At 36.9% G+C, this 26,949-nt stretch overlaps 1 protein-coding gene across 2 annotated transcripts in view; it reads right to left on the bottom strand.

Moving 5' to 3' along the window:
- LOC123561853 (fibrocystin-L-like) overlaps positions 1-26,949 on the bottom strand; it is a 168,570-nt gene that overhangs the window by 100,699 nt on the left and 40,922 nt on the right. For both annotated transcript variants that reach the window (XM_045354507.2, XM_045354508.2), the window contains exons 19-24: positions 16,440-16,573; positions 10,275-10,447; positions 8,265-8,419; positions 7,429-7,579; positions 6,655-6,809; positions 766-994 (exon numbers count right to left, since the gene is read on the bottom strand). In XM_045354507.2, coding sequence (XP_045210442.2) covers positions 766-994; positions 6,655-6,809; positions 7,429-7,579; positions 8,265-8,419; positions 10,275-10,447; positions 16,440-16,573 — 997 coding nt within the window. The remainder of the gene's footprint in view (positions 1-765; positions 995-6,654; positions 6,810-7,428; positions 7,580-8,264; positions 8,420-10,274; positions 10,448-16,439; positions 16,574-26,949) is intronic.

Genomic DNA, 26,949 nt, shown 5'->3' with positions numbered 1-26,949 from the left:
ATATTCTATTGTGTTCTGTATTAATCATTGATAAATTTTAGTAGTATATTTCAGTTATTTTTAGAAAAAGATAGTCCTTGATTTTTCCAGAATGTTCTTTTTATTCTTAGTGTTACATGAAAATTCTGGAATCTTCCATGATACAATATATAGTCAGATGTTTTAGATTTAAACAGAACCTAAGAAGCTAGACTGTAGATACTGATGAAACTTTCCTGTATTTCTTAATAACAAATTATTACCAGTTTGGATTTTTAATTTCTTGAAGGATTAAGGACCTGGTTCTTGCGCATGACACTCCATCTAATACTGGTGAACTATTGTGCCAAGTTACATCAAAATCCCTCCATGCATGAAGAAGTTATGCTCCAGACAAAGTCATTCTTGAATTTGACCATTGACCTCTGTGACCTTGACCTTAAGACACCTAGGGACCTGGTTTTTGCGCATAACACTCCATCTCATGATGGTGAACAATTGTGCCAAGTTTCATTAAAATCCCTCCATGCATGAAGAAGATATGCTCTGGACAAATTCTGTGGATGCCACCCACCCACCCGCAAAAAATACTTCAAACGGGTGTATAAAAAGGGTTAATAGCTGGAAAGTCAGCAGACTCAGCACTATACCTTATTATTGCTGGAGTGTTTTAAATGCTATTTTACCTATTTTTGAATATAAAATCTGTGTTACGACTTGTGATATTATGGGGGTGTTAATATAACTTATTTAACAAAAAGCTCAAAAAATTATTGTCTGGAATACCTGTTGCTGGTGTCACAGCGGTGACATTTGGTGTCTTTGAAGTAAGCCATTGGAAGGAACAGTTAGTTTCACAACTTGTGAGGATGTCATTGATGTACAGGCGCACCTGCGTAGTACTCTCTACAGTCTTTACTATACCACCTGGTATCGGGTCATAAAACAGACCACCATCTACAGCTGTTAGAATACTGGCTGCTGGCTGACTACCACTTAAACTGCTTTTAGTAATCTGTAGGAAATACCGAATATGTTACAATTAATATAAATGAGCCTTACCATGAGAAAACCAACATAGTGGCTTTGTAATCAGCATGGATCCAGACCAGCCTGCGCATCCCCACAGTCTGGTCAGGATCAATGCTGTTCCCTAACGGTTTCTCTAATTGCAATAGGCTTTGAAAGTGAACAGTTTAGATCCTGACCAGACTGCGCAGATGCGCAGGCTGGTCTGGATCCATGCTGGTCTCAAACGCACCATGTTGGTTTTCTCATGGCATGGCTCATATATTGATATAAAACTACATAATACATGTTTCACATTCACAATTAAAAATTTGATACCAGAAGAAATAAACTCGGTCTGGACGTATTATTTTACCATCATACATTTCAAGGGGATGTCAAAACGTTCAAAGAAGAAAATGATGAACCAGTGGAAAAGTAACATATGCTTTTACACAATATCATTCTGTTATATGCAATGATATGTGTATCATAGTGTCTACTTGTTGCATTGTCATTTTGAGCACAATGCCTAGCTTTGCAGGGATGCCTCATGCCATAAATACTTGACAGGATACTCCATCCAGTCAAATTATACTGACAATAAATAGACAGACCAGTCCTAGAAATAAACTTTTAAGCTTGATCAAATTAACCTCTCACCGATAACTAGAGTGTATATAGTACCAAAGTTATGTCCAGAAAACGAAGTTTGTTAAAAAATTTAAGTATGAAAGGGGCATAATTTGGTCAAAAATACAAATCAGAGTTATGTGGATTGTTACCACACATGCAGATGATGATGATGATGATAAAGATACATTTTAAGTTTCAAGTCTTTATCTTATATTGCATTAAAGTTTTATCCAGAAAGCAAAGATTACAAAAAACTTCAAGTACAAAAGGGACATAACTCTGTCAAAAATACAATTAGAGTTATGGGGTTTGTAACCATACACGCAGATGATGATTATAAAGAAATACATTTAATTTCAAGTCATTACCTTTTGAAGTACCAAAGATATGTCTATAAACGAAGCTTTTGAAAAAATTTAACATGAAAATAATTCCAAGTATAACAACTTTGTGACCTTGACCTTGGGTATAATGGGCCCAGCCCCTGCACATACCTTGTTTGTATGCTGGACAAAGTTTATGTGAACTTACAGTAAGATATAAGCAAAAGTATCAAAGATATGACAGAAAAGCAAAGGTTGCCGAAAAACTTTAACCTTAAAAATAACCTAAGTATAACACCTTGGTGGCCTTGACCTTGGGTATAATGGGTCCAGCCCCTGTACATACTTTCTTTGTATGCTGGACAATGTTTATGTAAAGTTATAGTAAGATAAGCAATAGTAACAAAGATACAACAGAAAAACTAAAGTTGACAAAAAACTTTTACCTTAAAAATAAACTAAGTATAACACCTTGGTGACCTTGGGTATAATGGGCCCAGCCCCTACCCATACTTTGTTTGTATACTGGACAATGTTTATGTGAAGTTACAGTAAGATATAAGCAATAGTAACAAAGATATGACAGAAAAACAAAGGTTGCCGAAAAACTTTAACCTTAAAAATAACCTAAGTATAACACCTTGAAGACCTTGACCTTGGGTATAATGGGCTCAGACCCTATACATACCTTGTTTGTATACTGGACAATGTTTATGTGAAGTTACAGTAAGATATAAGCAATAGTAACAAAGACATGACAGAAAAACAAAGGTCATGCTGACGCCAACACCAACGCCGGGGCTAGTAGAATAGCCCCCCTATTCTCCAAAAAGTGGAGCTAAAAAGGATTACGAATCAAATATTAAGTCATGCTTGGTTGTGAACTTAAAACTGAAAAGAAAGTATTAACAAGAGCTGACACTATTAGTGAAAATTAAATGCCCCTGAAGCGTGCCCAAGAATGCTACAGTTACCTGTGCAAAATATGCCAGAATAATCTAGGTATGAATCATTTGGTGACCAGACAAAAACAAAAAAAAAATGTTCTCAAAAGGTAACCTTGCTTGAAGCCAATTCATTATTGGGAACATTTGTGCAAAGTAATTTTAAAATCCCATGATAAATAGTAGTTATTGACCGTACAAGAAACAGACCATGTTAACTTTTGACTCCTAAGTGTGACCTTGACCTTTGAGCTAGGGGTCAGGGTTTTGGGCATGACACATCATCTCAATATAGGTAACATTTATGCATTAAGTAATTTTAAAATCCCTTCATCGATGGCAGAGCTATGGACTGGACAAGAAACAGACCATGTTAACCTTTAACATCTAAGTGTGACCTTCACCTTAGAGCTAGAAGTCTTGATCTTGTGCATGACAAGTCAACTTATTATGGTAAATATTTATGCCAATTAATTTCAAAATCCCTTCATGGATGGCACAGTTATGGACCAAACACAAAATAGACCCTGTTAACCTTTGATTTCTAAGTGTGACCTTGACCTTGGAGCTAAGGGTCTGGCTCTTCAACCTTTGATTTCTAAGTGTGACCTTGACCTTGGAGCTAAGGGTCAGGATCTTCAAGTCTTATGCATGACATGTTGTCCCATTACGGTGAATATTTATGCTATGTTATTTAAAAATCCCTTAACGGATGGCAGAGTTGCAGCCCGGACAAGACTTTACACACATGCCTGGACGTCCGGACAGTGAGATTTTAATATGCCCACCTCAGGGGGCATAAAAAGGTATATACAGTCAAAACTAGTTCACTAAAACTCAATGGGTCAAGATTGAGAAATTAATACTTTTGCATTGATTAAAGGACTGAGGCGATAATTTTTCAGACGAGACGCTTATAAATACTTAAAGATTAAATTACCTTTTCTGGTTCGATTTTTCCTTGTTTAATGATTTTGTTTTACATGCCAAAACTTTCGAAAACAACTTTTTATCACATATTGAATCAAACTATCACCATCAGATTGGAGATGATCTAACTAAGAAAATGAGTGCTCAAACTTATGTTTCTTTTAGAAATAAGAAAGTTCTCTCCATTTTTCGAATGTTACTACTGCAGATTTCAGCCTTGATGCGCATAAACATATAGTAGGGGTCAGCGAAATGTACGCCTCAACTAAATCTATTAAAAAAGTCTTATTTCACAGCAGTCGCCACAATTTCTTAGTACTCCTTAAATTTGTCTTTATTATTTGGTTAGTTATTACTTTTTAATGTTAAATGAATCATTTAAATCATTATGGTGATTTTTCAGTAAATGTTTGACCTTTGTTTATTGTCGGTATAATTAAATTAATATGCAATTCCTGAAAGGGTGATATGAATATGTTCACCCATCGAAATATGAATATAGACCTCGACTGGCGCCTCAGTCGATATTCATATATCTTGCGGTGAACATTTTTCATATCACCCTCTCAGGAATGTCATATTTATAAACAAGAGGGCCATAATGGCCCTATATCGCTCACCTGAGTACCATTGCTCTTAATGATAAGATCATGTTTTGACATAGATCACATAGGCATACACTTTAAATATCATCAGGATACATATTTTCTTGTAACAGTCCCTTTTGACCTATGGGTCACATACTAGTCATAGCCAATCACCATACCAAGTTTGAGGGTCCTTGACTCAAATACTGCATTCTTGTACTAGCATGATCATTCCTTACCCTGGAAGACTTAAATAACATTTAAAACTAATCTCATTAGATGCTGCTGAGGTATATTCATTAACATAAAATAAAGGGAGGTAATTTGTCATAAATTCAGTCAAAAGTTATCTACCCTGATTGTCCGAGTCCATCTGATGGCATAAATGATATTTCAAATCAGTATCTTCATTGGTTACTGAGATACACCCATTTTAGTTTGAGACAAAGGGAGGTAATTTGAAATAAAATCAGCCCATAGTTGTCTACCCTGTTTGTCTCAGTCTAACTAATGACAATAATGAAATTTCAAATGAGTCCTAAAAAAACTTACTGAGATAAATCCATTTTTAATAAAATCAAGGCAGGTAATCATGCATCAGAAACCCATGATGGGATTTGGCCAGTTTTCGAAAGGAACTGAGATATTATGCCAATATAAGTCGTGTGCAAGTCTGGTAAAAGTTGATTGCAAAATGTTGTCTCTATCGTGTTCACAAGCCAAAAATAGCAAATTCTGGCCCCTTAAGGGGCCATAACTCCGGAACCCATGATGGGATCTGGCCAGTTTTCGAAAAGAACTGGTATATTATGCTTATACAAGTTGAGAGTGCAAGTTTGATCAAAATCAAATACAAAATGTGGTCTCTATCGTGTTCACAAGGAAACTGTGGACGGACGGACGGATGGACGAAAGGTGATCACAAAAGCTCACCCTGTCACTAAAATTATAATATCAGCTGGAGATTTTATATCCGATTTGCTAATCATATTTATTTGATTTATAGCAGTTCTTATCTTTTATTCTAATACTGTAAAATCTGGTAAATAAGCGTATACGCTTATAATAATTTTAGTGACACTTTTATGCGCCTATTTTTGATATGCGCTTATACTTAAGCCAAAACTATGCGTTTATATTTGATATGCGCTTATAGACAAGCTGTGTGCGCCTATTTTTGATATATTAAGACTAATGACAGTGCTTACCTTGGTTGAGAAAACGAAAGTAAAACATGGTCATGGACGTGCGCAGTGAACTACTTCCTTTTATTGCATACATTATCAAGACATAATGAAAGCATAATGAATACATAATTTGCAAATAATGTTCAATCTCTCGGACCATTCAATAATTGTTCAACACTAAGATTGTAACATTTTATCCATATTCTTTTCACAGTTTTACAAAAGAATGACAAACTGTTGTGACAACGCAAACAACTTATCTGTTATTCAAACTTTTACCCTCATTTACCGAAAACATTTTCTATTCAAAAAGCATGATTATCGTAAACAATTATCGTTTCATCAGACAACAGACGTTAAAATCTTTTAACACCTATCGGCTATTCAACAGGTAAGAACACTTGTCGTCTGTATTTATGATAAACAATTATCACAGTATAATACCGTTTATTACGTCTTTGTGCTGCATCTGTTGTTTGTTTACCAGTTATCTGATATGCGCCTACTTTCGTGACAAAAATATGGTAAGGGCATGACATGCGCTTATTATCCCATACGGAATAACGGTAAGGCCGTATGTGCTTACTTTTGATATGCGCTTATATTCGAATATGCGCTTATTTACCAGATTCTACAGTATGCTTTTCTCTGTTAAAACACTCTTACACTAGAATGACGTCACATTAACGTGCGGTGACTTCAATGTTTTTGTTGCAACGGAGAAAGAGCACTACTATAATTTATCTACTTTTTTAGATTTAGGGCATATTAGAATCAAAATAATTTATACCAAAACCATATTTTAACACTATTTATGCACTTGGGCAGTAATACTTCATACAAATAATTTCAAAAGGGCTGTGCCCACGTGAAATTATTACGCCCGACGTATAACAGCCCATCATGCATAAATAAGTCTTAAAACACTCTTTTGCTATGAATTATTTCTTTAATCAATAAATCAATTTCTTTCTTACTCCTCATGAATTGAAAATTCACCTTTCAAACAAACATTTCATAATGACCTTATTCTCAAAGGAAAACAAGGGTATGATCTTACCTTTATTTCTTCTTGGTTTCCAGGATGATCAAGAATTGTTATAGATAGGTTAAAGTTTGCGCAGTCACCTTCTTTTGTAACCAACACTGATCCAATTCCATACAGTGACTGTAGTTCTTTAGCGAAGTCTGAAGCCTCCAGAGAGATGTTAAGTTCTACAAAGGAGAATGTATTCTCTACATCTTGAAATAGTGTGTTGCAAATGTGTAAGTAAAAGACATATAAATTGAAAACAAACAGCACTCCTTTCTGGCTAAATAATACAAAGACTTTCCCAGAAATTTTCAAAGACATTTTTCAAAATTCAAGGGACAAATCAGCATATAACAATAAAATTGTCTATTCTATGGGAGTATGCTGTAGCAATTTAAAAATGCAATAAGGAGAGCGGTTGTCTAGTGGATAAGGTGTCGGCCACTCGATCCAGGGGTCGTGGGTTTGAGCCCCACTGGGGTCATGACCATGACTTCTCATATGACACCAGTACTGGTTTTTTCGGGAAGCGGACTCAAGAGTGGTTACAATAAGCTGAAAGCTTTCATCACAACTGAGCTCAACATGTAACTCAAATTTATAATGGTATATATGGTATTTATGTTGATATTACGCATGATAATAAAATTACGTAAACTTCTGCAGCATGTGTTTTTGTAAACATTATTTTCATTCTGGAATAATTTTGCATTAAGTACTGCACACACATAAATTATATAATGCTAATACATATTTATTAGTTTCGATTCTTCTATGAAATTATACAGCGAAAGTACATACTAGTTTTTGTTTCTCCCTTGAACTGTAAATCCAGTTCACCAGTTGTTGGTGGTGAGGCTGTTGACACTGATTTTGCAATGAATTTACCATTTCCATTGTGTAATGTTAAAGTGACAGGGGAGGATGGTTGTGACAATGCCCCACTTTGTACCTGTATTCAGAGAAAAATATGCAATGATTATAGAACAGTGATGAAAATACTATATTTGAGTCATTTGTCTTCCATTAATACAGATATAAATACACACAATAAAGAGATAAAACATTATAAATATTGTAGCCACAAACAATAAAAAAAATAAATAAATCATTTCTCCTGCATGAATATTGTAGTGACAATACAATAAGATAATATCTAATGTCAGAGCCTTTAACCTTTCATGAATATGGCAGTTACAATACAATAACCAAATATAAAAGCTAAAGCTCAAATTAACTTTGGTATAACATATATGGTGGCATTTTCTTTCTGGTCTAGTACCAGTGGTTTAACTTAAATGTTATGTCAACAACTATTTCAAATGACTATTCACACAATTGATGGTCATGCTTAAATTTGCTATCATCAGAATTTCAACCTCAAACTCAGCTGACACTGTAAAATATTTTGTAAAAATGGGACCAGTGGTTGGCTAAAAGCAATGAACAAAGCAAAGATTAACAAACCTATAGTATCCAAGTTGATATAAAAATCAGCTGCTGTTATTTCTTGAAAGACATTATCATATGTAAAAACAAGTCAAGAAGTTACTTTTGAATAAAAAAATAATGACTAAGAAATTAAACTTTATTCAGAATGTATTTATTTAATAAAATATTCTCAAAAGACATCATACCATTCCATTTCCTATCCCAAACAATGGAAATCCTGTTCCACAGTCAAAGGGTTTTAGAATGATTTTGTATTTTTTGCCTGAAATCAGGTTGACTTTTGCTTCTCTGATCACTGCTCCATTGGGTAAAGCTGGACGGCGCCTCTGCTTACTAGGATCTGCAGAAAATTTAAAATTAAAACTAGACATGTGTCCATTCCTGTCATTGTACATGGTTTCATGACTCTAGGTGAAATTATACTTTAAGATAAGACATGCAACAGAAACTCTTAAGCATATTCCATGTGTATTTCTAACTTTGTCAAGGACCATAACCCTGGTCTAGCTGTGTGAAATCCCAAACAGTACAGCTGGGCCCAGTTGTTTGAAACTTTAACAGGCGATTAAGCTAACGGTTGATTAACTTTTAGGGTTACTTTTCGACATTTTAGAAGACTAAGAAAAACAAATGTATGTGATAAAAATTATGAACTTTGAAATTTTTTTACAATAAAATCAAAATATAATACTAGTTTCTCCCATCAAGATCAGTGTTTTGAATCATAATTTAACCAGCGGTTAGTTTAACAGCCGGTTAAAGCTTCGAACAACTGGGTCCGGGTGCACAACTTAACATGCTGAATGACAATTTTGTGAGGTTTGATGACGCCTGGTAAATCATGACACAAATTCGGATGGACAACGGCAATATTAAGTTAGTGCACCTGTAAAACTTCTGGTGGGGGGTGCACAAAAACAAACTTACACCATACTGTGAAATCATTAATATTCGTGGGGGACTAATTTTCGTGGATTTCGTGATTGAGTCAATCCACGAAATTTAATCCCAACGAATAAGTAAATTTCCCATTCATTTTATATTCCAAAGTTGAAATCCACAAATTCACCATTTTGACCAAAACCACGAAATTTCATGCCCACGAAATCAAATGATTTTACAGTAAATTCAGTTTATTCTTGAAGTGAAGAAAAAGACTGTACACATGCTTAACTTGAAAACAAAAGTCGCATAATTTACACTGGTCTATAGTCAGGGTTCACGTGCAGAGTTATATCAAAGACATTAAGTTGTAGTCAGCTGCAAAGGCCAAAATAGAAAATTCTGCCCCTATCAGGGGCAGTAACTCTAGAACCAATGATGGAATCGAGCCAGTTTTCAAAAGGAACTGAGATCTTTTTGTGACTTAAGTTGTGTGTAAGTGTGGTTAAAATCAAATATAAAATGTCTCTTCTATCATGTTCACAAGGTAAAAATGACCAAACTTGGATCAGACAGATTTATCACGGAAACAAACATTTATTGTTGTTGAAGATATTTTGAAAGTTTGTATCAAATCAAACCATAATTGTAGTCTCTTATATAATATGGCTGCAAAAGCCAAAATAGCAAATTTTGGCCCTTTAAGGGGCCAGAAGTCTGCAACCCATGATTGGATCTGGCCAGTTTTTGAAAGGATCTGAGATATTATGCCAGTACAAATTGTGTGCAAGTTTTATTAAAGTTGATTGCAAAATGTTGTCTAGCATGTTCACAAGCCAAAAATGGCAAATTTTTGCCCATTAAGGAGCTATAACTCTGCAACACATGATGGGATCTGGCCAGTTTTCAAAATGAACCGAAATATTATGCCAATACAAGTTGTAAACAAATTTGATTCAAGTGGTCTCTATCATGTTCACAAGCCAAAATAGCAAATTTTGGCCTTTCAAGGGCCATAACTCTACATCCCATGATGGGATCTGGCCAGTTTTAAGGAACCAAGATATTATGCCTATACAAGTTGTGTGCAAGTGATATTAAAGCTGACTGCAAAATGTGGTCTCTTTCATGTTCACAAGCCAAAAATGGCAAATTTGGCCCTTTAAGGGGCCATAACTCATAACTCTGGAACCCATGATAGGATCTGGCCAATTTTCGAAATGAACCTATATATTATGCCCATACAAGTTGTGTGCAAGTTTGATTAAAATCAAATACGAAAGTTTGAAGTACTTCATCCTGTATCTACATACCTGGGTCCTCTGTGGTAGGTTTCTGACTAATGACGACAGCATCAACATAGCCTGATTGGTCTGCACTTAGACTGAATACTCTAACTTCTTCTAATCTTTGTTGAATAACGCTTGGATATATGGCTTTCAACTTGTCGTATACATCTATACATGTATAGTACCATGTCACTGATCTGCAATCATACAAGGCTTCTATCAAACAAGAGCCCAAATATTCAATGTTCTTGTCATTAAAGAAAATTTAAAAAGAATGAATACAAAAGTAAACATGAGGGCCAACATGGCCTTAGGTTGCTCACCTGAGAAGCATACCTCATCAGTGTAAACATGTTTGACCTAGTGATTTCATGGAAACAAATATTCTGACCAATTTTCATTAAAATTGGAGCAAAAATCTTCGAGTGCAAACAAGTATATCTTTGATTTGACCTGCTGACCTAGTATTTTATCCCAGATGACCCATATTCCAACTTGGCCTAGATTTCGTTAAGGCTAACATTCTGACCAAATTTCATGAAGATCAATTGAAAAATACAGCCTCTACTGCATACACAAGGTTTTCCTTTGATCTGACCTAGTGACCTAGTTTTTAACCCCAGATGATCCATTTTCAGAATTGACCTAGATTTCATCAAGGTCATCATTCTGACAAAATTTCATGAAGATCAGCTAAAAAATATAGCCCCTACTGCATACACAAGGTTTTCCCTTGATCTGACCTAGTGACCTAGTTTTTGACCCCAGGTGACCCATATTCGACCTTGACCTAGATTTCATCAAGGTCAAGATATCGTTCTGACCAAATTTCAATAATATTCATTGTAAAATGCAGCCCCTACTGCGTACACAAGTTTTTCTTTAATTTGACTGGGTGACCTAGTTTTTGACACCAGATGACCCACATTCAAACTTGACCTAGATTTCATCCAGACAAACATTCTGATCAATTTCATGAAGATTCAGTGTAAAATGCAGTCTCTATTGCATACACAAAACTTTTTCTTTGATATGACCTAGTGAACTAGTTTTTGATCCAAGATGATCCATATTCAAAGTTGTCCTAGACTTCATCAAGGCAATCATTCTGACCAAAATTCATGAAGATCAATTCAAAAATACAGCTTTTATCGCATTCACAAGGTTTTTTATTTGATTTGACCTAGTGACCTAGTTTTTGACTCCAGATAAATCAATTTCAAACTTGGCCTAGATTTCATCAAGGTAATAATTCTGATAAAATTTCTTGAAGATCAGTTGAAAAATACAGCCTCTATTGCATACACAAGGTTTTTCTTTGATTTGACCTAGTGACCTAGTTTTTGACCCTAGATGACCCATTTTCAATCTTGGTCTAGATTTCATCTAAGTCATCATTCTGACCGAAATTCATGAAGATCAATTGAAAAATACAGCTTCTTCTGCATACAGAAGCTTTTTCTTTGATTTGACCTAGTGACCTAGTTTTTGACCCCAGTTGACCAATTTTCAAATTTGGTCTAAACAGACAACAGACGGAGGCCAGACATCGAGCAGTCACAAAAACTCACCTGATCATTGCTCAGGTGAGCTATAAAGGGACATAATTTTTCACAAAATTGCAACCTGTACAATGCATGTCAGGTCATCACAATGGAAAAGTGTGTGAAGCTTCAATCTGTTCTCATTAGTGGGTACTGAGATACAATTGCTAAGTGGAAAAGGGGAATAATATTGTAAAAATATAATAAGGAGTTATGGAACCCATGCCATGCATGTCTGATCATCACAGTAAACAATGAAGTGTGTAAAGGGTCAATCCTTTCCAATAACTCAGGGGTACTACGATATTAGCTTACATAAAGTTGATAAAGGGGTATGATTTCATAAAAATTCAGTGTTATGGAACATATGGAGGTAGTAAACAGTTTTCAGCAGCTGTTAGTGTCGAATACGCCATGCAGGGTCAAATTTACAAATATAAGGCAACTGACAGAGTGAAGTGCATATTTGTACTTTAAAATAATATTAATTGCTAGAATTGAAGTTTCAGTGGCAAGAATTGAGTTTCAGTTATTGACAGAAAATTAGCTGAGTAGCCTTGACCTTGAGTATGTAACCATGTAGCAGTTGGTGCTATCATTTGCAGGAAATTTTCTGCAGTGATTTGAAAATTGAGCTTTTTTTTGGTCATCAGATTTCGCGACTGGAAGAGCACAAAACTCAGGTCTTGTAAACAGAAAACTATATATTAGACATGTATTGATGGTTTGTAACAACAAACATACAGTCATGTTAATACTGCAATTTCTTTATTTCAGGTGTGTCATTACAGACTTTTGTGTGAGGACTTTAGAAAGTTGAGTATAGACCGAGAAGCTCTGAAAATTGTTATTCCTCCTATGCACTTAAGCAGATTGATCTTAAGCTAATGTTATTGGAGTTAAAAAGAAGAAAGCAACAAAAAATCCTTCCTATGTACCTTGAAATTTCAAAATATCTAAAAAATCTAATGCTTATACTTATCGAGCTATCAACGTGTACAGAAAGCCACCAGACATAAAACTGGTATTTTTGTCAATAAGCAAAACCAACTCTTAGCATTACGTTTAAAATTTTAACCAAAGAGGATGTCACTAGTTTTTCACAGTTGAGTGTTGAAAGAGGTCATTTCATGTTATTATAATCATGTTTCCCACCACACCAACATTTCTCATCCGATCTTCACCAACATTGAACAAAATGTGTTTGACCGTAAGTCTTCAGCCAAGTTCGATAACTAGTATAATCAACATTTTTACTCTTGTCTGCGTTCTAAGTTAAACATTTCTCATCTTATCTTCACTTAACTTCCCTTACAGAAGCAAGCCTCTGTGGCGTACATGCTGCGTATTTGCTGTGTATATGCCGCGAACACAGTAGTACGCCAGAGGAGTACATTTTACATACACCGCATGCCGCGTACATGCCGTGTACTATTTCGACGAGTACACAGCATGTACGCAGGAGGTCACTAGTACACTTGAAGTACGCAGCACAGACTCTGAAAATTTAAGGAGTACACTGCATGTACGCAGGAGGGACTTGTACAAGAAAATAGTACACTGCATGTACACCGCAGATACTTCGAAATTTATAACACTTATATTTAGTTGCATTAAAGTTGTTTCCCCTTGATACAGTTACGCCATTTTCTTCAGATGTTTACCAAATTACATGCTACAAAAATTGATTTATTTCATTGAAAAGTGGATGAAGAAAAGCATACTAATTTATTTGATAACATCAATCTACATTATTTTGGTAAGGGTAAATACTTATTGATGCATGTCACTTATCTTTTTTCTGTTTTTTTCTGTCCAAATGATCAGCATTTGCATAAGAAAGTTGGTGGGGTAAGGAATTTACATTATCACAGCAGTTTCGCTACAAGAGTACACAGCATGTATGCAGCAGGAGTACACAGCATGTACGCCGCAGGACTCGGGCCAGGAGTACACAGAATGTACGCCGCAGGAGTACACAGCATGTACGCCGCAGGGGTAGTACACCGCAGGCTCATTTGCATGTGAAAAGTGTATGTGCCGCGTACATGCTGCGTACTATTTCCCGCATACTTAATTCCTCCAGCGTACATCCTGTGTACTATGTAGTCCACAGCATGTACGCAGCAAGTAGTACACGGCAGAGCTCATTTGCATGTCAAAAGTGTACTACAAACGTACTATCGGTGTATGTGCGGTGTATATCCTGCGTACTATTTAAAGCCCTTGATTTCAGTACACATCATGTACGCATCATATACGCTGTATGTACACAGCAAGAGTACGCAGCAGGCCTTTTTCTTCTGTAAGGGTTGGACAAATTGTGTTTGACTATAATAAGTCCTCAGCCAAGTTTGATAACTAGCCAAATCAACATGGATATTTTGGAATTATGGCTCTTGAATTACCGAAAATCGCCCTTTTTACTCTTGTCCGCACTCTTAAGTCGAACAGCTAGTTCTCATCTGATCTTCAGTAAAGTTGAACAAAATGTTTTTTACCATAACTCCTCTGCCAAGTTCATTAACTATATATAGCCAAATCGCCCGAGGCACTTCAGAAATATGGCCCTTGAATTTCCCAAAATCAGCATTTTTAATTTGTAGTGAGTAAACTGTACATAAAGAGCAACTTACTATTTAGATAATTAGGCAGTTGTGGGAGATATGCACTTTTCTCAAAAGCAGCTCTAGTTTAATTCATATGACTTTAGGTGTGTAGTTTTAATGTCAAATGTTGATTGTCTTTGTTTGGCTGTTTTTCTTTTTGTTCTCAGAGTTTATTAAAGAAAAACTACTTTAGCAATGAGCATGCTGCCATTAATGTTGTCAGGGGTGATTTTTTTTTTACTTTAAAGTTCTATGTATATTCAAAATCAAATACTGATAAAACTAGAATGAGTCTGTAGGACACAGGGTGTGCCCCCCACTGGTACATTTGTCACAAATAAGGGGAAATAATTCAAATGTTTGCAGTCTTAATGGGGTATAGCCTCAAAAAAAAATTTATGAAAAGGATTCATTATTCTATACCATATACTTTTTGAGCTATGAGCATCACAAACAAAAAATCCACTATTATGGCTATTTCAAGGGCCATAACTCTGTAATAAAATGCTAATGGTTTGAAACCAGCGTATTTTCGAGTAAATACGTATGTCACATTTCTTTCCTTCTAGTAAAAACACTGACGTCAGTAATTACTTCTGACATAACTCTTTTGTTACAATTACTTAATGAATGAAAATAATCCGACGCAAACAGACAATTACCCTCTAAAAGTTTTGTCTGATCTAACAAAAATATACACCTATGATTAAATCGCCCAACGGGTATGAATAACTTACACAATACGGGATAAACACCACATTTGTGCTATACATTTAAAGTTTTAATTTGTTCAGGTTTTTAAAAATCAGCACTGTTTTAAGCGGTTTCTATTCCAAAGTCTGTGTACAGGTAGGTAGCTTTTGTTGTCTTGTATGGTGTCCTAACATCATTGATACTATTTCTGATAGAACAAGAGCTGTCTCCATAGGACTACACATGCCCCCGATGGCACTTTGAATGAATAGTTATGGCCGATGTTAGAGTTTAGGACCTTTGACCTACGGACCTGGGTGTTGCGCTCGACACGTCGTCTTACTGTGCCACACATTCATCCGTAGTTATTTTAAAATTCATGCAAGAATGACAAAGATATGGACCGGACACGCCCATCAATGCACAATCATGAAATATGACCTTTAACGTCTTAGTGTGACCTTGACCTTTGAGCTACAGACCTGGGTCTTGCGCGCGACACGTCGTCTTACTGTGGTACACATTCATGCCCAATAATTTTAAAATCCATGCATGAATGACAAACATATGGACCGGACACGCCCATCAATGCACTATCATGAAATATGACATTTAACGTCTAAGTGTGACCTTGACCTTTGAGCTACAGACCTGGGTCTTGCACGCGACACGTCGTCTTACTGTGCCACACATTCATGCGTAGTTACTTGAAAATCCATCCATGGATGACAAAGATATGGACCGGACAGGCCCATCAATGCACTATCATGAAAAATGACCTTTAACGTCTAAGTGTGACCTTGACCTTTGAGCTACGGACCTGGGTCTTGCGTGCGACACGTTGTCTTACTGTGGTACACATTCATGCCAAGTTATTTGAAAATCCATCCATGGATGACAAAGATGACAAAGATATGGACCGGACACGAAAACTGCGGACAGACCGACAAACTGACAGACCGGCAGACAGACAGACGGTTCAAAAACTATATGCCTCTCTTCGGGGGCATAAAAATGTGGACGGCTTAGTTTTGAGTGCAGCTAATTTATGAGCCCTTTTTGCCTGTAGTGAATTGGTGGCCTATTTTTGAGACCGGCTTATTTTCGGGATTTCAGGGTATGCTAGTTTTCTCGTGGCGCAGCTCATTTATCTTTATATATTCTTTACGTCATTCCAAAATTCTTAGAACCGATCAATACAGTAAAATTCATTACATGACAAAATTCAAAACTGCATTGTTTCAAATTTTGACTCAAGTCCAGTGAACAAGTACTGTATAGGAACCAGCCATTTAAATATAAAGAAGTCATCTTTTGAATAATTTTTATAACATTTTACTTACTCAGTGCTGGAGTCAGTTTTGAAGCTGTAGGGAAAGTAACGAGTCTCTGAAACTGTTGGAGAACCAATCGATGCCTTATATGAGAAGGTCAGTCGGATATGATTCTGTAGAAATCCTTTGTATGCAAAGCATAACTGCAAAATGATAAATAAATGGAAACTTAAAATATTCTAATTTTCAAAAATGGACTGCAGATTATTTCCTCTATGTAAATAAAACATGCTGCAAGTCTGTTTCAAGAAACAATCATTGCATCCTGAAAGTGAGTGTGTGCTTGTCAGCCCTGAAAAACTTCTCTTTGGCAAATGACAATCCACATGTAATCATCCTGAACTAAGTGACATATATCATGATTCACATGTGATTCTTTAGTGTAGTATTAAGCTTCTTCAAAGCTGAGACTAGAGTGGAGGGTGGCAACTGGGGCTAAACTGCCAACTTTGTCAATTTTTCTTCTAGAAAATGTTTGAATAAATGAAGAACTGTTTCTAAAACATGTATGCCCCCATAGTATCCTGTCACATTTTCAACAGCAACATTATTATCATGACCTTTGACCTTATTAAACCCCCTCCCACAACAATATAAGAGTCATATTCTCACCACAAGCAATCATCCTGTAAGCTTGACTACTGAGTTACTGAGCTGAAACTCTTAAGTGTTATGGTCAATGTGACCTTGACCTCTGATCTACTGACCCTTTAAATAACAGGGTTCATCTACTGTCTACAACAAATCAAACAATGAAGTGTGATGGTTGTAGTCCAAAGCATTCTCAGTTTTGGAGCTAACACAATTTTCAGTAAAATGACCTTGACCTTTGACCTATTTACTTAAAAGTAATAGGGGGTTATCTACTGACCTTTCTAACACAGGCAATCAAAAAATGAAGTGTACCGTAAAATTATTTAATTTTGTGGGTTTGGTCAAAACGGCCATTTCTAGGGGATTTGAATTCATGGATTTCAAATTTTGAACATAAAATTAATGGGAATTTTACTTATTCATTGTGATTAAATTTCGTGGTTTGACTCAACCACGAATTTCACAAAAATTAGTTTCCCACGGACATTTATGATTTCACAGTTACTGTAAACCAAAGACTCCTTTAGTTATTGAGCTGTAGCCATTTTCAGTCTGACTAAAGCTTACTGGACTGTGACCTTTGATCTACTGATGCCAAAACAATAGGGGTCATCTACTAACTATCAACAAATGAAGTCTGATGACGGTAGGCCAAAGGGTTCTTCAATATTAATCCGAAACCAATTTTCAGCACAAGGTCACCTTAACCTCTGAGCAACCAGACAACCTGCATATCAAGTCTTAGTTTTCTGCACTGAAGCTTTCTTTAGTTACCAATCACAAACCTAGGGGATGGATGGACAGACTGTCAAATTATTTTATGCCACTTCCAAGGGACCAAAAAGTGTGTGGTCAGGGTAAAGCATGTCCCCTACCCCATTCTTCAGGGGTAATCCCATTGTACTCCCTTGCCACTACATATGATCTTGGTCTACACTGTTGGCTATTCAGTCAGTAAGTTTTCAGTGAACATCCCTTCGAATAATGTATGGTACTGCCCTGTTTACATGACGGACCAGTCCATTTTAGAAATTTAGTAAGCTAAAGGTTAACTAGTCGAAAAAACTTGGAGTAAACCTTTGTCAGGTTTATGATTATGATAGATTAACTTAACTATTACTGTAAAGTAGTCATGTGTACTTGATGCCTACTTAAAAAGTTAAAACTGAAATGTTTAGATTGAGTGAAACTAACATCAGTCAACTATTCATAGTTTTTATAACATTTACTGTAGATTTCAACTGCTTCCGTAATTATCACGTTACTTTGAAAATTGCTAAAGGCATAGAGAGTCTATAAAAACCAATAAACGTCAGTTTTAAAATATATAACTGTTTCAGAAATGTGACATTATTCATCTGCTATGTGCAAAATAAATGTGGAAACTTTAAAGTTGTTTTCCCCTAAAGCCATTAAAGCAACCAATGAAGCAGTTAACAAGTGGGAGGATGGGTTTAATTAAAAATGTACATCTCAAATGTACATTTGAGCCGTGCCATGAGAAAACCAACATAGTTGGTGTGCGAACAGCATGGATCCAGACCAGCCTGCGCATCCGCGCAGTCTGGTCAGGCTCCATGCTGTTCGCTTTTAAAGCCTATTGGAATTGGAGAAACTGTTAGCGAACAGCATGGATCCTGACCAGACTGCGCGGATGCGCAGGCTGGTCTGGATCCTTGCTGGTCGCATACCCACTATGTTGGTTTTCTCATGGCACAGCTCATTTAATGTGGATAAAACATGATTTTAATGCTAAGATGTTTTGTCCATATTTCATAATTTAAACTCATTAAAAAGGTAATAATTTCATCAAAAATAATTTTCAAAAGAACAGTTATTATTGGCAATGACATGCACAACTTCACTTTTGATTGGTCTTCTCTCAGAAGTTCCTTTCTTGTTAATGCTAAACAAGAGGGCCAAGATGGCCCTAAGTTGCTCACCTGAGTAACAAGCAATAACAGTGTAAACATGTTTTACCTAGTGATTTCATGGAGACAAATATTCTGACCAATTTTCATTAAGATTGAACCTAAAAACGTAACCTCTGGTGTGTAAACAAGCTTATTCTTTGATTTGACCTGGTGACCTTACTTTTAACCCTACATGACCCAGATAAAAAATCATCTAATATTTCATGTACAAAAACATTCTGACCAAGTTTCATGCACAAAAGATGAACAAGAGTGTTAACAAGCTTTTCCTTTGATTTGACCAAGTGACCTAGTTTTTGACCCAATGTGACCCAATTTTGAACTTAGCCTAGGAATCATCAGGATAAACATTCTGACCAAGTTTCATGAAGACAGGATCATAAATGTGGCCTCAAGATTGTTAACAAGTTTTTCCTTTGATTTGACTGGGTGACCTAGATTTTGACCCGATATAATCCAGTTTAGAATATGGCCTAGAAATCATCAAGATAAACATTCTGACCATGTTTCATGAATGTGGCCTCTAGGTTGTTAACTAACTTTTTCTTTGATTTGACCTGATGACCTACCCAAAATGTGCCAATTTCAATCCAGACCTAGAAATCATCAAAATAATCATTCTGTGCAAGTATATATCAAATCAAACCATAAAATGAAACCTCTATATGGCTGAAAGGGCCAAACTAGAAAATTTTTACCCTTTCAGGGACAGTAGCTCCAGAACCCTTGAAGGAATCTCCGGTTTTTGAAGGAATTAAGATCTAATTGGTAGATGGATAGCTCAGTGGTTTGCACACTGGCCTTCCAATCCTGAGGTCGGGGGTTCGTTCCCCGGCAGCTACTCGGGAATTTTCAGAAACGATTTTCAGTGTTTCCAACCCAACTAGAGATGTACTGGTCAGGAACCCAGGCAATCCTTGCGTGTATCAGTGCTATACACTGGGCATGTTAAAGAACCAGGCTGTCTATTTGCAACCAGCTAGGCTAAGTTAGCCGGACAAGCCTGTATCTGATTTCTGATCTCTCTGTTTTGGGGGCTTTGTCTCACTCTGTCCCTCTGGTCAGATCGCTCTGTGTCTGTACTAGTAGAGGATGAATTATGCGCCCTGTGTGGCTGCATTTGAACTATGTAAAGCACCTTTGAATGTGAAATTGATCATGAAAAGGGCGCTATATAAATCTGGTATAATAATAATAATAATTGTGACTTAAGTTGTGTGTAAGTGTGGTTAAAATCAAATATAAATAGTCACTACAAGGTAAAATCAAGGTGTATCAAATCAAACCATACTGAGCGATCGCAAAACCCACCTGAACATTGCTTAGATCTTGTGGTGATACAAGTTGTGTGCAAGTTTGGTTAAAATAAAGTCATAAATGAAACCACTATTGTGCAGATAAGAAATTGTGGACGGACGACAGACGATGGATGAAGGGTGATCACAAAAGCTCACCCTGTCACTATTTGATAGGTGAGCTAAAAGTGTTAGAACTGTCATAATGGTGTTGTATTTTAAAGATAAACTTCAGGTACACAGGCCACTACGTTACACTCTGTTGCCCTATGGTTGGTGCCTTTAAAACAGTTAAGGATGTACGAGCGTTTTTTTAGGATATCCGCCATTTTGAAAAATGTTTCTTCAAATATTGCTTTCCAACAAAAGTTTTGCCGAAAATTAATGCTAAAGTATTAAAATATGGCTAACAAGAGCTGTCTCCAAAGGATGACACATCCTCCCGATGGCACTTTGAATGAATAGTTATGGCCGATGTTAGAGTTTAGGACCTTTGACCTCCCTTACAGAAGAAAAAGGCCTGCTGCGTACTCTTGCTGTGTACATACAGCGTATATGATGCGTACATGATGTGTACTGAAATCAAGGGCTTTAAATAGTACGCAGGATATACACCGCACATACACCGATAGTACGTTTGTAGTACACTTTTGACATGCAAATGAGCTCTGCCGCGTACTACTTGCTGCGTACATGCTGTGGACTACATAGTACACAGGATGTACGCTGGAGGAATTAAGTATGCGGGAAATAGTACGCTGCATGTACGCGGCACATACACTTTTCACATGCAAATGAGCCTGCGGTGTACTACCCCTGCGGCGTACATGCTGTGTACTCCTGCGGCGTACATGCTGGGTACTCCTGCGGCGTACATTCTGTGTACTCCTGGCCCGAGTCCTGCGGCGTACATGCTGTGTACTCCTGCTGCATACATGCTGTGTACTCTTGTGGCGAAACTGCTGTGATAATGTAAATTCCTTACCCCACCAACTTTCTTAAGCAAATGCTGATCATTTGGACAGAAAAAAACAGAAAAAAGATAAGTGACATGCATCAATAAGTATTTACCCTTACCAAAATAATGTAGATTGATGTTATCAAATAAATTAGTATGCTTTTCTTCATCCACTTTTCAATGAAATAAATCAGTTTTTGTAGCATGTAATTTGGTAAACATCTGAAGAAAATGGCGTAACTGCATCAAGGGGAAACAACTTTAATGCAACTAAATATAAGTGTTATAAATTTCGAAGTATCTGCAGTGTACATGCAGTGTACTATTTTCTTGTACAAGTCCCTCCTGCGTACATGCAGTGTACTCCTTAAATTTTCAGAGTCTGTGCTGCGTACTTGAAGTGTACTAGTGACCTCCTGCGTACATGCTGTGTACTCGTCGAGATAGTACGCGACATGTACGCGGCATGCGGTGTATGTAAAATGTACTCCTCTGGCATACTACTGTGTTCGCGGCATATACACAGCAAATACGCAGCATGTACGCCACAGAGGCTTGCTTCTGTAAGGGCTAAGGACCTGGGTCTTGCGCGTGACACGTCGTCTTACTGTGCCACACATTCATGCGTAGTTATTTTAAAATTCATGCATGAATGACAAAGATATGAACATGACACGCCCATCAATGCACTATCATGAAATATGACCTTTAACGTCTAAGTGTGACCTTGACCTTCGAGCTACGGACCTGAATCTTGCGCGCAACATGTCGTCTTACTGTGGTACACATTCATGCCCAATAATTTTAAAATCCATGCATGAATGACAAACATATGGACCGGACACGCCCATCAATGCACTATCATAAAAAATGACCTTTAACATCTAAGTGTGACCTTGACCTTTGAGCTACGGACCTGGGTCTTGCACGCAACATGTCGTCTTACTGTGGTACACATTCATGCCAAGTTATTTGAAAATCCATCCATGGATGACAAAGATATGGACCGGACACGCCCATCAATGCACTATCATGAAAAATGACCTTTAACGTCTAAGTGTGACCTTGACCTTTTAGCTACGGACCTGGGTCTTGCGCGCGACATGTCGTCTTACTGTGGTACACATTCATGCCAAGTTATTTGAAAATCCATCCATGGATGACAAAGATATGGACCGGACACAAAAATTGTGGACAGACAGACGGTTCAAAAACTATATGCCTCCCTTCGGGGGCATAACAAAGCACCATTTAAGCAAACTGATTCTGCTTTTTGCGAAAAAAAAATTTTCACCCTTATTTTTGGCTGACATTTGCCTAAAATTGACGTAAGTTTTACAACAGGGTAGGGGTAGGTAATTTCAAATATCTATGAAAGTAGATCAGGTTTGGTGTTGATATTTTCCTTACTGATACATATAATAATAAGCTATAACTGAAATAAAAATTTTCAAGATATCACTTTATTTTATCTAGAAAATTTAAATTAAATAAAAAAGAACATAAAATACCAAAATTCACTAGTTTTTGACAGGTTTTTCTTAATAAATCTCTCAGATGCTAGTGACCCCTACTTTTTTTCTTTCCATTTTAAAGCATTTTTGTGTGTCATTAAAGCTGCAAAATATTTTTAAAATCTTACCCTCAGAATTTTTTTTGTAGACCTAAATACATTTTTCTATTGAAAATAAAGTGGGTGGGGTAATTATGTCAACATGTAACAAGAGTGCCAGAATGTCACAATATACGCCAGTCACAGCAAATTTTTTTACACTAGCACCTGTATTTGCAAATGGAATTTTAATTTTCTAGTTGTTTACAATGTTTTTTTTAGAAATTATTGTATTTCTTTTATTTTTCTAAGTCCACAAAAAAAAATCCTTAACAGGTAGAGATACCTTAAAATACACCCAAAATTTGAAAGTAACATCAATGTTGTACCACAGAAAAGTGGTCTTGGTTTTTCCCTAGGGTCAATTATAAAAAAGTTACAATGTAAGTTATTTATAGTAATTACAAGTCCATACAAAAATCCTTACCAGGTAGAGATAGCTAAAAATACACCTCAGAATTGGATGTGACATGCATGTTGTACTACAGAAAAGTGGTCTCGATTTTTCCCTACGACTTGTAATGAAAAAGTTACAATATAAGCTATTTATAGTAACAGCAAAGGGAAGTAATTCAAAAGAAGGGACCAGTGCATGACACTCCATCTCATGATGGTGTACAAGTGTGCCAAGTTACATCAAAATCCCTCCATGCATGAAGAAGAAATGCTCCGGACAATGTCATTCTTGTATCTGACCTTTGGCCTCTAAGTGTGACCTTGACCTTAGACCTAGGGACCTGGTTTTTGCGCATGACACTACGTCTCGTGCTTGTGAACATTTGTGCCAAGTTGTATCAAAATCCCTCAATGCATGAAGAAGAAATGCTCCAGACAAAGTTTTCATTCTTGTATCCTTGACCTCTAAGTGTGACCTTGACCTAACCCCTAGGGACCTGGTTCTTAAGCATGACACTCCGTCTCATGATGGTGAACAATTGTGCCAAGCTACATCAAAGTCCTTTCATGCATGAAGAAGATATGCTCCGGACAAAGTTTTCATTCTTGTATCCTTTGACCTCTAAGTGTGACCTTGACCTTAGACCTAGGGACCTGGTTCTTGCGCATGACACTCCCTCTCATTATGGTGAACAACTGTGCCAAGCTACATCAAAATCCTTCCATGCATGAAGAAGATATGCTCCGGACAAAGTTTTCATTCTTGTATCCTTTGACCTCTAAGTGTGACCTTGACCTTAGACCTAGGGACCTGGTTCTTGCGCATGACACTCCCTCTCATTATGGTGAACAACTGTGCCAAGCTACATCAAAATCCTTCCATGCATGAAGAAGATATGCTCCGGACAAAGTCATTCTTGAATTTTTTATTCTTGTATCCTTTGACCTCTAAGTGTGACCTTGACCTTAGACCTAGGGACCTGGTTTTTGCGCATGACACTCCGTCTCATGATAATGAACAACTGTGCCAAGTTTCATCAAAATCCCTCCATGCATGAAGAAGATATGCTCCGGACAAAGTCATTCTTGAATTTGACCTTTAACCTCTAAGTGTGACCTTGACCTTAGACCTAGGGACCTGGTTCTTGCGCATGACACTCTGTCTCATGATGGTGAACAACTGTGCCAAGTTTCATCAAAATCCCTCCATGCATGTAGAAGAAATGCTCCGGACAAGGTCTGTTGACGCCGCCCGCCCGCCCGCCAGGGGCGTTCCCATAATACGTCCCGTTTTTCAAACGGGCATATAAAAATGAAAGAGATTTGTTAGTGACATTTATGCTTATATAATACTGACATCACCTTGTATTTATATTAATCTGTAAGACATGAAATCCCTGTAACATTAAATGGGATATTATATGTTTTGTAAAGTACCACCATTATTTCAATTTTTACAAAATTTCAGAAATGCTTAAATAGTGGGTGTAGAAACGCACTATAAAATTAAAACGAGTTTGGTGACCTATGCTTTTTCTTCTCTTGTTTGTCTTGTAGACTAATGTTCTTCAGGCTCACAAAGTATGAAAAAATTCTTAACGTTAGAAAAAATTTGATCGTACATCCTTAAGTCCATTCCATTCAAAGATTTTTCTAATGAACTGACTGCAAGATTATACTCCTATATACCACTAATAAAACAAGAGAGCCATGATGGCCCTATATGGCTCACCAGAGTTTATCTGGACTACAGACCTAGCTTTTGACCCCAAATGACCCAGTTTTGAACTTAACCTAAAGATCATCAAGACAAACATTCTTACCAAGTTTCATATAGTGTTCACAAACTTTTCCTTTGATTTGACCATGTGACCTAGTTTTTGACCCCAAATGACCCAGATCAAAACTGGACCTAGGGTTCATCAAGACAAACATTCTGACCAAGTTTCAAAAAGACAACTGTGGCCTCCAGAGTGTTCACAAGCTTTTCCTTTGATCTGGCCTATTGACCTAGTTTTTGACCCCATATGACTCAGTTTCGAATTTGACCTAGAAATCATCAAGACAAACATTCTGACCAAGTTTCATAAATATTGGGTCACAACTGTGGCCTTGAGTGTTCACACGCTTTTCCTTTGATCTGGCCTACTGACCTAGTTTTTGACCCCACATGACCAAGATTTGAATCTAACCTAGAAATCATCAAGACAAACATTCTGACAAAATTTCATAAATATTGAGTCAAAATTGTGGCCTCCAGAGTGTTCACAAGCTTTTCCTTTGATCTGGCCTACTGATCTAGCTTTTGACCCAACATGACCCAGATCCAAACAAGGCCTTAAGATCATCAAGACTAATATTCTGACAAAGTTTCATCAAGATTGAGCCACAACAGTGGCCTCTAGACTGTTAACAAGCTTTTCCTTTGATTTGACTGGGTGACCTAGTTTTTGACCCAACATGACCCAGATTCAAACCTGACCTATAGATAATCAAGAAAAACATTCTGACTGATTCTAATGAGTTACAAGCTTCATAAAGATAGAGTCACAAATGTGGCCATCAGAGTGTTTACATGCTTTTCCTTTGATCCGGCCTACTGACCTAGTTTTTGACCCCACATGACCCAGTTTCAAACTTGACTCGGAGATCATCAAGACAAACATTCTGACAAAGATTTCTAAAAATTTGGCCTCTGGAGTGTTCACAAGCTGTTCCTTTGATGTATTCTACTGACCTAGTTTTTGATCCAACATGACCCAGTTTCAAACCTGACCTAGAGATCATCAAGACAAACATTCTGACCAAGTTTCATAAAGATTGTGTCACAAATGTGGCCTCTGGAGTGTTCACAAGCTTTTCCTTTGATCTGGCCTACTGTCCTAGTTTTTGACCCCACATGACCCATTTTAAAACCTGACCTAGAAATCTTCAAGACAAACATTCTGACCAAGTTTCATAAAGATTTGGTCAAACATGTTGCCTCTAGAGTGTTCACAAGCTTTTCCTTTGATCTGCCCTACTGACCTAGTTTTTGACCCCACATGACCCATTTTAAAATTGACCTAGAAATCATCAAGACAAACATTCTGACAAAGATTTCTAAAAATTGGGCTACAAATTAATGTTGCCTCTGGAGTGTTCACAAGCTGTTCCTTTGATCTGGCCTACTGACCTAGTTTTTGACCCAACATGACCCAGTTTCAAACTTGATCTAGAAATCATCAAGATTAACATTCTGACCAAGTTTCATAAAGATTGGGTCACAAATATGGCCTCTGGAGTATTCACAAGGTTTTCCTTTGATCTGGCCTACCGTCCTAGTTTTTCATCCCACATGACCCATTTTAAAACTTGACCTAGAAAACATCAAGACAAACATTCTGACAAAGTTTCATAAAGATTTTAGCAAACATGTTGCCTCTAGAGTGTTCACAAGCTTTTCCTTTGATCTGCCCTACTGACCTAGTTTTTGACCCCACATGACCCATTTTAAAACTTGACCTAGAAATCATCAAGACAAACATTCTGACCATGTTTCATAAAGGTCGGGTCACAAATGTGACCTCTAGATTGTTCACAAGCTTTTCCTTTGATATGGCTTACTGACCTAGTTTTTGACCCACATGACCCAGTTCAAACTTGAACTAGAAATCATCAAGACAAACATCCTGACCAAGTTTCATTAAGACTGGGTCACAAATGCGGCCTCTAGAGTGTTCACAACCTT

This window comes from Mercenaria mercenaria, chromosome 10 (assembly GCF_021730395.1).
Source record: "Mercenaria mercenaria strain notata chromosome 10, MADL_Memer_1, whole genome shotgun sequence".
In the NCBI taxonomy this organism is placed as follows: domain Eukaryota; kingdom Metazoa; phylum Mollusca; class Bivalvia; order Venerida; family Veneridae; genus Mercenaria; species Mercenaria mercenaria.
This window is presented reverse-complemented; position numbering and strand designations above follow the sequence as displayed.